This window comes from Dipodomys merriami, unplaced genomic scaffold (assembly GCF_024711535.1).
Source record: "Dipodomys merriami isolate MVZ:Mamm:240054 unplaced genomic scaffold, mDipMer1.0.p SCAF_5, whole genome shotgun sequence".
In the NCBI taxonomy this organism is placed as follows: Eukaryota; Metazoa; Chordata; class Mammalia; order Rodentia; family Heteromyidae; genus Dipodomys; species Dipodomys merriami.
Genome location: NW_027206068.1, coordinates 55590872 through 55608064, shown reverse-complemented (window position 1 = coordinate 55608064; position 17193 = coordinate 55590872). Strand labels below are relative to the sequence as shown.

The 17193-nt window shown below is 36.7% G+C and overlaps 1 protein-coding gene across 8 annotated transcripts in view; it reads left to right on the top strand.

Annotated features, from left to right (window-relative positions):
* The window catches only part of Cadps2 (calcium dependent secretion activator 2), a 423408-nt gene that overhangs the window by 285714 nt on the left and 120501 nt on the right, over positions 1–17193 (top strand). For all 8 annotated transcript variants that reach the window (XM_069996657.1, XM_069996656.1, XM_069996659.1 and 5 more), the window contains exons 12-13: positions 7033–7169; positions 9201–9388. In XM_069996657.1, the coding sequence (XP_069852758.1) occupies positions 7033–7169; positions 9201–9388 (325 nt within the window). The remainder of the gene's footprint in view (positions 1–7032; positions 7170–9200; positions 9389–17193) is intronic.

Here is a 17193-nt window from a genome sequence, read left to right as displayed (position 1 = left end):
AATTGAATTTATGAGAAGAAACCTTGTCTTTCTGAAGCTATAAATACAAATACATATTTATAGATATAAATACTAACAGAATATATGCTACTCCTTTCTTTTCATGATTCAGTAGGTGTATAACTTCTTGGGATGTATGATGAGCTGGGGTTGACTGATGTACTACTTACAACTTTTCCCATTTCTAACATGTACACTCCCTCTCCAGACTGACATGCATGTTTTCCTTACCTTTGTTTGCTCCCTCTTTCCCAAAACATTCCATATGGGCTGGGAAGGTGGTAGAGTGCTTGCCTTGCATGCATGAGGCCCTGGGTTCGATTCCTCAGCACCACATAAGCAGAAAAGAAAAAAGCTGGAAGTGGCACTGTGGCTCAAGTAGTAGAGCGCTAGCCTTGAGCTGAAGAGCTGAGGGACAGCGCCCAGGCCCCACGACCACCCCAAAAAAAAAACAAAAACAAAAAACAAACAAAAAAACCCCAAAACATTCCATATTTCATTTTCTCTTAGTGATCTGGGAACATGAGACAATGCATATGCACATGGTACAGGATCATGCAGTATCTGATCTTCAATAATAAATTAATGTCTAAAGTGAATTACCAAAGCTTCCATCTTTTTTATTTTTAGGCTAAATATTTTATATCATTAAATAAAAGTATAAACTTCCACTTAATTTCATGAATTTACTTTTCTGATGCATCTAGCATGTAACATTCCACACTCCATAGTGGAAGCATTTGCCTTCCTTTACATTGAGTATATTTTTTTGTCAAATATCCATATTGGTTTGCTTTTGCTTATTTGCAATTCCAGTTCTCTATGTATCGATTTCACTTTATATATGAAAATATTGCTTCTGTGTTATTATTAACTACAGAAAACAGATATATAAATCCATATGTCAGGATAATTTTTTTGAGTTATCCTTAAGTAGCTGTACAAAGGGGTTTCAGTTCAACATGTCAGTTTGTGAGTACAATTCATTTTGATCAATGTCACCCCATTTTGACCAAAGCAACAAAAAAAAACTAAGAAGCCAGACACCAGTGGTTCACGTCTATAATCCTAGCTATTCAGAAAGCTGAGATCTGAGGATCATAGTTCAAAACCAGCCTGGACAGGAAAGGCTGTGAGATTTATCTCCAATTAATTACCAGAAAAAGTTGGAAGTGGAGCTGTGTTTCAAGTGGTGGAGTGCTTATATTGAGAAAAATGGCTCACGGACAGTACTGGGCCCTGAATTCAAACCTCAGACCCAGCCCCCCTAAAAAAAAAAGAAAAAATTGATTTGGTTCAATAACTGAATTTTGAACAAATGACATATCAACCATTACTATTTGGTCTTCACTAGAAAACATGCATAAAAAATAAGAATGCATTGACTGGGAGGGTCAGTCAGGGAACTTGAACTCAAGGATTGGATGCTGTCCTTGAGCTCTTTAGCTCAAGGCTAGTGTTCAACCACTTTGAACCACTCTGAACCACAGTGCCACTTCAGGTCTTCTGGTGGTTAACTGGTGATAGCAGTCTCACCAACTTTCTTCCCAAGGCTGGCTTTGAGTGGTGATCGTCAGCTCTCAGCTTCCTGAGTAGCTAGGGTTACAGGTGTGAGCTACCAGCACCTGGCTAGATCTACATAAAATTTTAAAACCTAAACCTCTTCTAATTAAATGCCACATAGCTGATAATAGAAACAGAAGTGGTACCTGCTCCTTGAGGCATTTTTAAATTCTTGTAAGTTTTTAAGCTCTCTGAGAGTTTGTTGTAAAGAAATATACAACCAGGAATGAATAGTAGTATTTGCACCTGCAGGCAAGCCTGCTAGACAGAGAAGGATGCATTGCATTTCAGTCAGTTCATTTGCTACTTTAGTTATGCCCAAAATTTTACAGAGGAGACCTGCTCCTGGCTAGGAGCTTCTTCCTGGTCCTTATAATATGCTTGAGTCCCACTTCTGCATCCCTCAGTGATCTCAGCAATGGCGATTGAATCCTCCAGAGCACCTCTTTCCCCCCTTCTGTCCTTTCCCGTCTGATTTTCCACAATCAGAGCGCGTGGAGGGAGCAGAAACAGCAACAAACAAAAGCGGCAACATTAGAAATGGATGAAAACAGGGGAAGCATCTCACATTCTGAACTCTGTTTTAGATGCCTTCTTGAGAATTTGGGCTCTGGAGTGCACAGTGCTGGCTGACTGTGGCCAGTACCTCCCAAACTTCCTCCTTCCCCACAGTGGATGGAGGACAGTCGAGTGCTGATAAGTGCTTGCAACCATTGCTATCTAGGCGTGCTAGTTTCAAATCAATGTTAACAGTTTAAACAGATACCTTCAACCCCATATCCTTTCTCCTAGACTCCCTACAGCTATTACTCTAATGAGAAATTTATATGTTCAGGTTTCACTTGAATAAAACCTCTGTAACTTCTTAAATCTTGAGCAAATACTAATCTTTCTCCATTTAAGCTTTATTCTGTCCACTGTTAGCACACCTGGTGACAGAACCACCTGAAGATGCCGAAGCATATATCCAACTGTTGCCATAGAAACTCCATCAACATCCTCAGTTGCCACGTCCCACATCTGTAGTTAGTCCATAGGTTAATCATCACAATTTTGACAGTATTGTGGCACATTATTTAAGCTCATTTCTCCTTAGCTTGATTTCATTGTTTTCTTACATTGACTCAGAAGATAAACTGAACTGAAACTTGCCATTATAAGATAACATTTAAATGGTACCATGAATAGTTCTCTATTATAAATTTGGCATTCTAATAAATATTATTTGAAGATAATCTGATAGAACCTATTTTAAAGTACCAAATTTGGTAATGCTAATTGAAAGCAGGTTTTTCGGATGATGACTCTTTTTTGTCTGTTTTCTTTTCACAGTCCTGGGGGGGTGAACACAGGCCTTATACTTCTCAGACAAGTGCTCTGCCATTTGAGCTACAATGCCAGGCCTTCTGTGTCTTTATGCATAAAATGTAAACCAGGAATTGGTGGCTTTCCTGCCTGTACTCCTGGTTACTCAGGGGGATCTGAGAATTATCGGGGTAAGCTAGCCTGGGCAGAAAAGTCCAAGGGACTGATCTTCAATTAACCAGTAAAAATCTGGGTCCAAGGTATGACTCAAGATATAAAGTGGTGAAAGAAAGAAAAAAAAGTAGTGTGCCAGCCGGGCAAGTTTGAAGCCCTGAGTTCAAATCTCAGTACTGAGGGTTGGAGGATAAAGTAAAATATAAATATGTTAAGGCAACATAAAACTATGTAAAAATGTGCTTTTATGAAAACAAAAAACTATACAATATATAATGGTAATTGACCTCTTGCTTAACTTTAATTCATGAGAGAATTTTAAAATCAAAGATGTATAGGGGAAGAAATCTAAGGATGTAGGTCAAAGTGAACAAGGTTGCTTAGCTGATATATACGATGAACAAGTGTAGAGTATAGTGTAAGAAATGAACAGAACTGGACTTAATGAAATAGCCAGGCTGGAGGTGGAGCGCTCCATATGATAGCACTTGCCTTAGCATTATGGCAAAAGGAAAAAAAAAGTTGCATTACATTAGCTGCTTTTGGTAACTTAAGTAGATTTTAGCAGCTGTTATCACAAAAGAGTAACAAATTGAGGTATATGTTGATATGTTTCACTTTAGTAACCATTTGTGTATTCTCTAACATCATATTGTTAAACTCAAATATGTAAAATGAAGTGTACTCTAAAAACAAGAAAGAAGGAATAGAGATACAGCTCAGTGGTAGAGCACTTACCTAGCAAGTATAAGTCCAGAGTTCTATGTTCTATGCCTAGCACCAAATAAATAAATAAAAGTAAGAGAGAAACTCTCAATATTGTACATAAACTTCTCTCCTCAAGTCTTAATGCTATTGTAATACACTTTACTTTCTGATATATTTTATACATTAGTATGTTTTACTATTATTTTTGTTTAACACAAGGGCAACAAAGTAAAGCAAGTGTTCATTGTAGATAAAGTTGTACTGAAACAAAGGAAAAGATTTCTGTCATAAGAAGGTCAAAATTATGGCCTTCTTAATTTTTTTATTTAATAAAATCATGAACACCAAAATTCTAGTAGTACATACTTCTCATCAAAAGTTTTGAGTGCACTTGTCTGACAGGGAAAGAAGAGAGATTTAGGTCTTTACAGCCTGGGTTTTGAAGGTGAAATAATCCCTAAGAACACATTTCAATTTCAGAAAACGATGGCCCTAAAAAGAGTGCTGGTTCTCTCTCTCTCTCTCTCTCTCTCTCTCTCTCTCTCTCTCTCTCTCTCTCTCTCTCTCTCTCTCTCTCTCTCTCTCTCTCTCTCTCTCTCTCTCTCTCTCTCTCTCTCTCTCTCCCTCTCCCTCCCTCTGTCTCTGTGTGTGTGTGTGTGTGTGTGTTTGTATGTATGTATGCGCACGCGCACACTCACCCCAATACTGGGGTCTTGAATTCAAGGGCATACGCAATGTCCCTGACCCTTACCTTTTTTGCTCAAAGCTAACACTACCCCTTGAGCCACAGCTTCATTTCTGGCTTCTGGGTTGTTAATTGGAGATAAGATGTACAAAACAGTATGTTGAAAACGAACTTTACAACCGCGGGGAAGGGGGTGGGAAGAGTTGGGGAGGTAGGGAGGTGGGGAGGGAAGGGATGGTAGGGGAAAAACAAAGAAGGAGGTAACGATGCTTGATAGGAAATGTGTATTCCTTACCTTACTCATGTAACTGTAACCCCTTGTATAGTATCTTTACAATAAAAATATCTATTAAAAAAAAAAAGATTCTCAAGGACTTCTCTTCCCAGTCTGGCTTTAATCCACAATTTGGATCACAGGCATGAGCCACCCAAACCTGGCTTCATTTTCTTTTATAAGTGAAGATTTTAGACTGTTTCGTTTCTCTCAATGTCAAACTAGAGTTTATAGTTGTGACTTAAAATGAATACAATTTTTATCACTAATCTAATTGTTTAAAAGTAATTTTCCATCCATGTGTTCATTTGTCATGTTAGTAAATAATACAGTTTCAAGTTGTATTTCATGAAGAAATGACTTTTTTTAATCCAAAAACTAATTTAATTATGGAAGTGAACTTTAGACTTGTTTTCTCCAAAACTCATGTTTTATTTAAAGACTGCCGAGTTTTTAGAAGAAAAATTGCTCCTGTAAACCTTTAGAGTAAAAGAACTGTGAAATTTTCCTCAGAAATTTGTTATATTCTGTTCTCAACAGACAAGCTATTAAAGAGTGTTATTTTTAACTGCTTGGTCTGACCTTCTTTGGGGGAGGAACTAATGAATCAAATTCAGCAGATGTTTTCTATAACTAAGATTGTTTCATAAAAGTAATACTAAAAGCATTTTTAGATTTTGAAAACTGAAAACTATGATACGTTCATTAACATAAAATGATCTTCTATTTTTTAATGTACTTCTCCTATTTTAATATTCTATCTGACTCATTATTTTTTCAGATTTTTATATATTTAACTATATTAAAATACTTTATGGGAGAAAAATAAAATACAAGGAGGAGTTCAATTGTCTGGTTTCCTGGTTTAGAAAAAGTACTCTAATTTTTGTATTCATCCAGTAAATACTGATTTAGCCAGTGTAATGCATATAATAGTTCAGGAAGTAATCATTAAATATAAAGGAAAATATCTGCTGCTTTATCCATGGATCACAGTATCATTTCTCATGTCTTCAGTGAACTGTCATCCATGGCTTCCTTGCCATGTTCACCTTTCGATAACCATTATCAATGTGGAACATACATTAGTTTCTTATCTTTTTTGAAAATGTGGTTTCTGAAGACCCTTCAGCTTGAATTATGTAGTTCTCCCATCCATGGATATGGCTGAGAGTTGAACTTGACATGGATCAATAGGATCTGGGCTAAATATCTAAATGTGACTGATTATGTTAGCATCATGTCCACAGATCAATATTGAGTTTTATTATGAGCCTGACTCTATAATTGGGTTTAATCAATAAACTTTTGTCTCTTTCCCTTTACAGTTTTAGGGTTGTACAACGTAGATTTTAGAAGCTACACTTAGCTTTCATTTAGAACTACTTTTCTTGTGATGACAGGAAAGACATCTATGTATGAGTTTTAAGGAACAATGGCACTTCAGCTTTGCCATTGTGAGAAGAGTCCACTTTTATCCTGATAACTGATTGCTTGCCCAATATGCAGTCTGTTTTAGCAGAGCTAATGTAGTAACACCCCAGCACTCTTTTGGTAGTGTGTGGCTTTTTCTCTATATATTTAGTAAATCACATTGAAGACTTTGACAAAACATACCATTAATGAAAGCAATCATAAAAGCTTGCCTTTTGATAAACCCGCAGGGTCTATAGGCATTGAAAGATGCAATCTGTAAAGAACAATAAATGTGGACCTTTGATTGAAGTGCCATTTGGGACGTTTTGCTTTGTCTGCATATTTGCACAAACATGATGCTCCCTTTTTTATGTCTCAAACTTGAAGCTTGAGAGAGTTCATTGCCATTTCTGCATTAAGGTTGGTCCCATTAAGAGCTCCATACAAAAAAGGAAGACTGGAAGTGATCCAGCTGAAGCTTGTGTGTTCATTTCTGCCCTAGTTTGCCATTTGGAAAGCAGGCTTCCGGCCATGATTGCTGCTTTTCATCAGTAGACCTAGGTTTTTTTTCCAGTCCTTGCCTTCAGTAAATATATTTTAAGTAGATTGACTTTGCTTCAAGTCGAAGAATAAGATTATCCCTCTGATAGGTATTAGAAATAATTTGAAGGAAAATAGTATCTCTTTGTTCCCAATGATTTGTGAATTGTATTTACATGATGCTTTAATTTGGATTTAAAGAATTTGCAAGTTATATTAATCTGCTGGATTCTCTGTATCATGTTTTATTTGATAGCAGATATTGTTCTTTTACCCTGAGGCATGTGCTCTATGTTCTTCAAAAACCGTATTTACCATTAAACCAAAAAAATAAATGTACTATCAATTTTTTTTTCTGAATTTACAGATGCAGACCGTTTTCAGAAACATGGTATGGATGAGTTTATTTCTGCTAGTCCTTGCAAGCTTGACCACGCCTTCCTTTTTAGAATACTCCAGAGACAGACATTGGATCACAGACTGAATGATTCCTACTCTTGTTTGGTGAGCAAATTCTCTCTAATCACCTATATATTAGAATAAAAGATTTAAGAAATAGAGAAATACTTATTAGAAACTAATATTTTATTCCTGACTCATTTAATAACAAGTCAGATCAAGTGATAAAGGATTCCAATTGATTGCTTCTTAATTTAGAGATTATATATTCTTGAAGACCACTGCTGTGCCACTCAATAGAGAAGGGAATTAGAGTCAAATAGATACTGAACTGTGTTTTACCTGATTTTTCAAAGAAGATAACATGATAGCAAAAAGCTTTAAATAAAGATGGGGGGGGAGAAGAAATAAAGGAACTTTTATTATAGGATTTATTACTACCTGCCCAGACATTTTAAAGTTTATATTTTCTTCCCCAGATGCGGATACCTTGCACAATTTTCCCTTTAATTTTTAAAAGAACAACCCAAGTGATAGAAACACACCCAAATTCTCATTCCCTCTCTGTCTCTGTCTCTCTATCTCTGTCTCTGTCTCTCTCTCACACACACACACACATACAGAGTGGAAGGAACAACATGGTAGACTTACTCAAAGTTTCATCTCACCTCCAAATGAAGGGGTATTACGTAGCTAACATGAAACCTGGTCTTATCTTGAAAGTGTAATCACAATTGGAAATAAAAAATGCCATTTCTATTTAAAAGAAAGCTTGACACCATCGAATGTAATGATTAAACTTTATAGTCGTAAGAATCCTAGGTGCCGTTCCAAATGTTAAATATTGAGAATGGACATTTCTGTGCATTTTTTCCCAGCCAGAATAGGCCTCTTTATACTGCTACTTGAATTTCTTAAACAATGAACATTAGTAACTAAATGCAGTGTTATATTCTCTTTAAAGTAAGAGGTTAGCAGAATATGCTCCCAAGTGATGCCATCACCAAAAGTTGTTTCCATCTTAGTGATTACCCCATGTTTCAGTGATGATGATACTGAAGGATGACTTCTACTCCACCTAGCTAGGAGTGAGCTTAATGCGAACAGAGCTGCACACTGCATGTAAATCATGGTTCACCAGCTAATTTGCATTGTCATCATAGCCAATTCACTTAACATCCCTTTACTTTTATCTGTAATACACAAACCACACTAACTACCATGCATAAAGTGGATGCCTTTACTACCTCTACAGTCGTGAAGGATTCTGCTGGTTTTTTTCCCCCTGTTCCTCCATTTCTTTAAAGCCTTCTCTTTTCTTTTCTGTCTCTTCTTTAACTCTTTTTCATGAATTTCCTGCCTCATTTTAAAACTGTCTCTTCTTTCTCTTTGTGTTTTTTAACTAACTGTGCAAATTAATCTAATCAATGAAGGTATTTTATGAACCAGGTCTACCTAACCCTGCCCTCTAAACCAAGCAGGCTGCCAGCTGCTTCAGTTGGCACTAAAGCACTCACCCAGCCCAATCTCTCATTTCAGGAGGACAGGAATCTACTAGTGGAGAATATTTATCTCTGCTATAGTCATCATAGAAACACAGAATTATAGGAATATCTAAAATGGTATTTTAAGTACAGTCACAGCTAAAATTACTGAAATGTCGGTTGAGTACCATTTATGAAATGCTTTCAGAAAATAGGTAATGGGGACTAGGAATGTGGCTAGTGGTAGAGTGCTTGCCTAGAAAATAGGTAATGGCTAAAGTAGCCTCTGCTTGGCTCTTCTCTTTACAGTTGATTTACAAAGAGATTGAAGTTTGTAGAATATCCTTCTTTGTGACTGGCAAATGGAAATCATGGACTAAATTAGAGTAGCTTTGAATGTCAATGGAGAACAAGTTGCCCACTCATTGTTCCCTGACTCATTGTCCCAAGGATCAAGAGAGAATATTAAGTTTCCAGTATCCCAAATTAGCTCCAAAATGGAGTATATTAAATCTTGTGAAAAAGTCCAAAAACACATCACCAATAAATACCTAAAGATTCTCTCTTTCAGCTGTTTCTGATCATGACTGCTAGTGCCTATAGAAAGGAAACTCAGTATTCATTGATGAGAACATTTTTTTTTCTTTTGTAGGGTTGGTTTAGCCCTGGCCAGGTCTTTGTCCTAGATGAGTATTGTGCCCGCTACGGTGTGAGAGGTTGTCACAGACATCTCTGCTACCTTACTGAGCTGATGGAACATTCAGAAAACGGTGCTGTCATTGACCCAACCCTGCTCCATTACAGCTTTGCATTCTGTGCCTCTCATGTGCACGGCAACAGGTATTTTGACTTGCAAATGCACAGTGAAAGATATAGGGTTGACTGGGGGAGGGGAGCAGAAAGAGAGAGAGAGAGAGAGAGAGAGAGAGAGAGAGAGAGAGAGAGAGAGAGAGAGAAATCTGCTTTAGCATTATCACCTAGTAACGGATTTTAAATAGCAAATACTTCTTATAAGGAAAAAAAATGAAAGAAAAATGTACATCAATATGCTATTGAATTAGGTGAGCTGCACTTTACATTTCTTTTTGCTGTAAAAAAAAAAGCCACTTGAGAGATAGAGGAGGAAAAAAAATATATGAGAGTAGAAATTGTCTTGGAGTTCTTCTGTACTAGCTGGTGTGGAGATCTTTAGAGTTTTAAGTGTTTGATGGTTCTATTGTCATGCATATGTGTTCCTGAGGGGGATTTGTTGATAGCTCTGTGCATGTTTAATGATCCTTGCTGTTCTATGTGGAGTAATTGCTTACTGATAAAGCAAAATAAATTATGGGATTTAGCTGAGCACTGGGATCTCAAACCTGGAAATCTAGCTACTCCATAGAGGCTGAGATCTGAGGATCACAGTTCCAAGTCAGCCCAGGCAGGAAAATCAGTATCTTCAATTAACCAGAAAAAAGCTAGAATTGGGGATGTGGGTCAAGTGGTAGAGAGCCAGACTTGAGTGGAAAAAGTTTAGGGACAGCTCCAAGCCCAGAGTTTAACTCCCAGTAACAAAACACACACACACACACACACACACACACACACACACACACACACACACACACACACACACACACACACACACACACACACACACACACACACACACACACACACACACACACACACACACACACAAATTATGGATTTTATGACACGTCTCCTTCAAGTCCTTCCCCTCCTGTTTCAGAGATTTCACTCTTTCACAGATTCACCCATGACCTCCCCATATGCAGTTAATTTCAACTCAATTCTCCTAAACTGCACTCTGCTAAAACTCAGCAGTGGAATACTTTGTTGATACATTCACCTCTCCATGTAGAAAACATAATATTTCAGTAAATCAGGTCCAATTCCTATTGGAGCTCTTAGCATGCTGCCTGGCAAAGTGTAACATGATGGTCACTGAGTAAGTGTTTAATAATAATTTGATGAATGAATGGATGGCCTTCATATGAGTTTGTCACTTCCATTAATGGCCTATTGGTTTTCAACTTATCTTTTTTTATTTTATTCCCTATTCCCAATTAGTAGCCAATGTCAGTGTTCTATCTACATAGTACCCTTTAATTTCTCTCTTTTTTTTAAAAAAATTTCTACTTACCTACCCTAATTCTGGCTTTCCTTTCTCTCTTGTCTATACAAGTTTATTTATCTCCCTACTGTTTATTTTCTCCTAGGAGAACTCAGTCAGTCATCCTCATAACTACAGCCTGACTTTCCCTAGAACTTTTTTTCTCCAAAAAAAAAATCTATAATTTCAATTTGATTATTCAAACAGATACTGCATCATTGTGCCACCATTTTCCTACTGGCATCCTATCCTGTCTTAGAAATCTTATTTAAATATTGTCTTATCTCAAATAATCAATGTTTGTTTCCCCATTTGGGAAAAATTGTAAAATTTGGTGAAATCCTTGTTGCTGTCACTTCTCAGTCCACATAAGATCCTAGCCTTAGACTCTGTAAACAGAGTTGATTCATTACAAAGCCCAGTCTGCTTGGAAATTCAGAAAATGTTGCTAGTTTGGCCTTTATATTTACTTTTGTTGTTGTTGCCATTATCCCAACAACCCTATGTATTCAGCATATGGAAGTATGAGGGCCAGTTATATTAGCTAATCTTTAATAGCCAATGTCAACAGTCATTCAGCTAAAGCTGTCTCTTGTCTTACAGCTCCATTGTAATTCCTACCAACTAGTAGTATCAAGAGAAGCATTCATGTCAGGGAAGATTCAGAAATGCAAGTGGATGGGAAGATTGCAGTGAAACAGACAAACCCAAAGATTGTCTAATCAGATTAGTTTAGTTATTGACACAGAAAGGTAGAACCAAATAGTGAACACCGAGTAAGAAATTCAGGTAATGTGCTCCCAAAATGTGTGTGCTTGAGACACATCGCACCTAGGAGCTGTTGTTGCCTGTGCTTGAAAGGTGGCTTGCTTTGAATCAAAGGTTGCTATAGTTACCTTTATTCTGCCTTTATTCTATTGTTTTCTTTATAATAACTTGTAACTTAAAGTATGTTTATGTGTTCATGCCTATTTTATCTGGAATCGCATTAAATCTAAAGTGAACATAAGCACATTGGGTTAGTCTCTGACTCAACATTAGGTGACATGCAAACTTAAAAGGAGATGTGCAGGTTTTAGGGAAATTTGAACCTGTTTAAGGTAGAAATTATCTAAGAAAAGCTGAACATTATGAGACCAGTAGTATTCAGAAATGTTAGGCCGTGGTGACAGAATAAAAAGAGAGGAAGATGGCCGCTGGAACCCAGGCTCTGAAATTTGCAAACTAACTCAGGTTGAACAAATCACTTAACCCTCCTGAAATGTTAAAGTGTTCCCCTAAAAAAGAAAAGGAAATACTAATGTGAAAGTGTTAGGGAATTATAAGGAATGTCTCAGTACTGATTACTGTTATTATTGTAATATGCTACCCTTTACTCATAGCCCACAAAGATATAAATTGTGAGGAGAAGGAAAGTGTGCAAAACAGATTGTGGGGCCGCCTCTGCCCCGTAGATGTGCTTCAGTGTGTATGCAATCGTACTGTTAATTTTTTTTTTGCTAATAGACTATTCAGGTCTTAGCAACCTTTCCCTTTATGAGAGCCGCATCTGATGTTGATACAGACTTTTGTTAAAAATACCTTCAATGTCAAGTCTGACTTCTCTTCAGTATGTTCCACGGTCTTTTATGATCATTTTCACATCTGTCAAGACATACATTCAGAGAGTCATTTTGCTCGTTCCCCGAACCACCTCTGTCAAGCATTGAAAGAAGAAGGATTGCCTTTTGTTACCTACTGAAGTGAAGGCCAGCAGTACTATCTGGATGTGGAATTTTTCCTATTACGCAGAATTGAGCACTCTTAGGTGTGGGCTATCTATACATCTTCTCTGAATAGCTGAGTGTTTCAGAAATAAAAGAATAGAGTTAAACAGAAGGCCTGGCTGGTGCCAAGACTGAGGAAGAGAGAAAGAGAAAGGAAGAAAGAAAAAGTGAGTCAAGGACAAAACCAGATTCACTCCTATAGGATGATAGCCACAACATACCCATGAATAACACACAGCCACTCAGTCAGCAAGAGTGCCACTAAGGACTGACAGGATGGAGAAAAGAGATTTGGGAACAATACCTTGCAGGGCAGAGTTCTAGGTTGATATGTGTATTTATGTGACTTGGGTTTATAAGTCAAGCTGTGGGGAGAAAAACTTAAGCAGCAACACAGAGTGGCTTTTATTTCCTGGTTCAATGTAAGACATAAAATATATTCATTAATTTTCTTACCATTCAATAGGACCATCTTATACATGTACATGCTAGACAAAGGCCAGCTCAGATGTGGTGGCTTTTAAGTGTAAGGTAAAAAAGTACAACATCTTTATAATAAGTACAAAATAATCCCCTTCTGTTTTTGGCCATTACTGGGGAATTGAACTCATGCCATTGTACTTTCTAGGTAAGTGCTTCTCCACTGGTACCAAATCAGCCAGTCTTTTGCTTCTATTTATTATTTTATTGACTTATATTAGTGATACAGAGGAGAGATTTCATTGTTACATCTTCATACATTTACACTGTATTCCCACCCGTTTCACCTTCTCTACCAACACTCCCTGCACCCTTCCCTCTAAGAAATGTTTTTCAGATAAGATCTTACTAGCTTTGCCAGGTGCTCTCCTTGGGCTGTGACCCTCCTACCCCCAATTTCTGAGTAGCTGGATTATAAGTGTGAGCCACCATGCCCCATTATAATCGCTTTTGTTCTATGGAGAGCACATTATACTTCTGTGGGCATAGTATGGGCATATCCTACTGGGCATCAGATGATCATATTATGATACTTCCAGTTTTGCAGATGCTAACATTTTTCTTGACTATCGCTTCAGAAATAATGCCTCAGCTTTTGATTCTAACTTCAGAGGTAGTGATGCTTGGTTTTGAATAAAATTGTATGTATAGCATCAAAGAGTATCATCAGAACTTTTTATTACTCTTTTTTATTCTAGTCTTGTATGGATACTTAGAAATGAAATATAAATACCATCCAAATTGTAGATGGAGCAGATTTATAACCAGATCAAATGTCATTATCAAGAGATACTGTGGGTGATTTGACAGATTTAATTCTGTTTGCTTTCATCTTAAATGTTAAGGGCCCAAAGCAGACGTATAGTATCAGTGAGTCCCACTGAAATCTGCATCATAGATTCTTTTTAAATATGTTTCAGATAATGTGAAACAACCCAAAATTTGCCTTAATCAGACTTGCCCAGTATATATGTCTATTTAACCTTGAGTTCAATACTGAAGTAAATTAGTTATGCCTTTTAAAACAACATAAGAATAAAAGCCAAGAAACAGTAGAGAATATAGTAGACTTAGGATGTCAGAAATCACACTGAGCTTTGCCTGCTTCTTCTACTTCCAAGCGCTTTGACTTTAAACAATGGGTGTTGTTCACTTGTGTGTACCTCAGTCTGCCATCTGTTTGCTATGATAACACCCAGGCTTCCTTTTGTGCTATGGTTTGCAATGGATCAAATAAAATTGTTTAAATACTTTGCTCATGCTAAAGTATTGCTTAAAAATTGAGTGAAGAAAAAAAATTGAGTGAGGATGTTTAGATACAATGTGCAGGTTAAGTTTTCCTTATTCAAAATGGTACTAGAAATGTTTCAGATTTCAGAGATAATGTTTTGTTGTTGTCGTTGTTTTGTTGTTGTTGTTGATAGTATTTGCACAAACTTTACTGGTTGAGTATATCTAATTCTAGTGCAGCTATGGTGATCATGTGGATGGAATGGAAGACCATCATGTTAAGTGGAATGAGGCCCACAAAGACATGAGTTCTCTCATCTGTGGAACCTAGTAGGAAACAAAACCAATAGAAAACCTGTCATGAAAGCGATCCAGGAACTACTAGGGAAGTGGAAGGGGAAAGGAAACAAGGAAAGAAGAGAGAGTAAAAGAGTAATGAAAAACAGGCATTTCACAATTAGCAATTTCACACACTACAAGTCAGAGTATAAATGAAACACTTTCTCAAACAAGTTTCTATTATATGTCAATACTTAAAAATGTTATGGATTTAATTTAGCATCATGCTTCCAGGAATTTATCCTAATATATGTTATGATGAATAAAATTTATAGAGAAAATATAAGCTTAGATATTGAAGAGGTATTTGTGAAAAAATTATGACATGTATCCTGATGCTATCCGTTCTATCATTTGAAATATTTAAATAACATAATAAAATGTTCACAGTTCTTTAAGCACCAAATTCTGAAGCAGATTACTCAATACATTTATAGATTCAGAGAAAGCTAGCTAGAATTTTATTACCATTTAAGTCTTTTTTTTTGGGGGGGGGTCCGGTCGTGGGGCTTGAACTCTGGGCCTGGACACTGTCCCTCAGCTCTTCAGCTCAAGGCTAGCGCTTTGAGCCACAGCGCCACTTCCGGCTTTTTTCTTTTTGCTTATGTGGTGCTGAGGAGTCGAACCCATGGCCTCAGGCATGCAAGGCAAGCGCTCTACCACTGAACCACCTTCCCAGCCCACTGTTTAAGTCTTGTTGGGATATTTAAGTACACTTTTATTTTTGTCTTTATTTTTCTGAATTCCTTCTCTCAAATTTAGTTGTATGTGAAGTCCTTTATATATAGTATACATTAGTTCACATATAATATTAGATACATATAAAACAGTAATTTTTGTATCGAGGAATTCTCTATACCAGTATTCTTTTCATTTTTATTGAGTTCTTTTTATTCTAGAGTTGTGTGTATCTTATCTTGAGTTAGTCCAAGAAACTTTGCTTCTTTGGTCTGAGGAGTAGCTACCTATCAAACTCATTTCCATCCTAAGCATGCCATAAAATGAAATCATAAGATCTGTGCCTTCAACACAAAAACTAAATCATATATTCTCATATCTTCAGAGTCAGACTTCGCTTTCTCCACGAAAGCATATACTTAAAAAAATCTCTAAGTAAATTAGAAAGTGGTACAAAATCCAAATAAGGAAAGAATGGTAAGGGAGAAACGTGCTTGAAGAGAGAGGAGAGAAGGAATTCCAACTCTTATCTTCTCAAATATTATTCATAGAAAAACTTCTTTCTCCCTCAGTGAACAAATACTATAAAATTAATTCCTTACTCTGCCTCTTTACAACTTCAGAGGAAGTAACTGGATACTGATTATGTCATAAATGACCACAGAACTGATAGATCACTTTGACTAAAACAATAGGAGGTGTTGGAGGTTAGGAAACAAAAAAAGGGGGGGATTATTGTTTTCTCCCTCATCATGTTCTGTCATTTCTTATTCTCATGCTGTGACTTCCTCTCCTTTCCATTCTCTTCACAAATGGATATTGGTGGGAAATACACGAAGTGCAAAGTGACTTTTACCTGCTGTGCTGCAGGCAGAATTGGCAATTCAGAAATACCATCCTTTAGGTGTCTCTCCCTTCTCACTCTCTCTAGAGGAAGCTAAGATGTCATACATTCCTCAGAGGAAAAGGCAGGTGAAAAGAAGCCTATAAGAAACTCAAAAGCTCCATGAACTTTGGCATTTGTTCATTCATTGCTTACAAATCAGCTTTTACATAAAATTACCAAACTTCCAAGGCAAACAATTAAGAGGGGAGAGTTGGAAAGAAATCCATCAAATCAATATAAACTCTACAATGATAACCCCTGGTGTATTCATTTAACTTGCAAACTTCCTGAGCACTCAGGCCCAGGCTGTCCTACAGATTTAAGACTCATTTATCCCTCAAGTATCTAGAAGCTGTCCAGCTAAAAATGAATGGGAAATCACCATAGAAGATACTATTATGTCACAGTAAGTAACCTAACAAATGCTCATCCAGACCAAGTCATGGTTTTTAAGTAGGAATTGTGAGACTCTCCTATGACTAATTTTTGGAAATGTTGTTAAACAGGGTATTGGAACCACTAAAACTGTTTTTTTTTTTGTCATGACCTCTAAGGTATTTTTTGGTATATTGTAGAGAGGAATCATAAAATGTGTGAACTACAAATGGTTTAAACACAGGAAGTAAAGCTACCACTCAAGTTTGTATCTGAATATTTAAGTTGACTCTTCATTAATGTGTTCTTTTTTTGCCCAAATGCCATTCTATGATCCAGTTTAATCTCATTTTTCTCTTAGACCTTTCTTAAATCATAGTGTTGAATAGGCATTAAAAACATCTTTGTCAGTTTAGAGTTTATGTCGTACTCACTGAAAAATTTGGTGCCTAAGACAAGATATCTATTATATGTAAGGAATTTGCTTTTTTTTTAAATACCTTAATCTTTCATATTGATGAATAGCACAAATCCTTTAGGAGAGATTTTTTAAATAATATATGTAACTTCATGAATTATTTCTGTGAATGAATCTGCCTCTCAGAAAAAGCTCTGTGTGTGGCTTCTCTTAAAACTAAACAGAACTGATTGGTATACATGGGGCTATGTTATGTAGTATTGGAAGAAGTGGGTCCTATTGTAAGAATTCTGATTTTGAATAATCTTTAAGGTTGTGTATTCTTAAAATTCCAGCTACATAGGAGGCAGAAGTAAG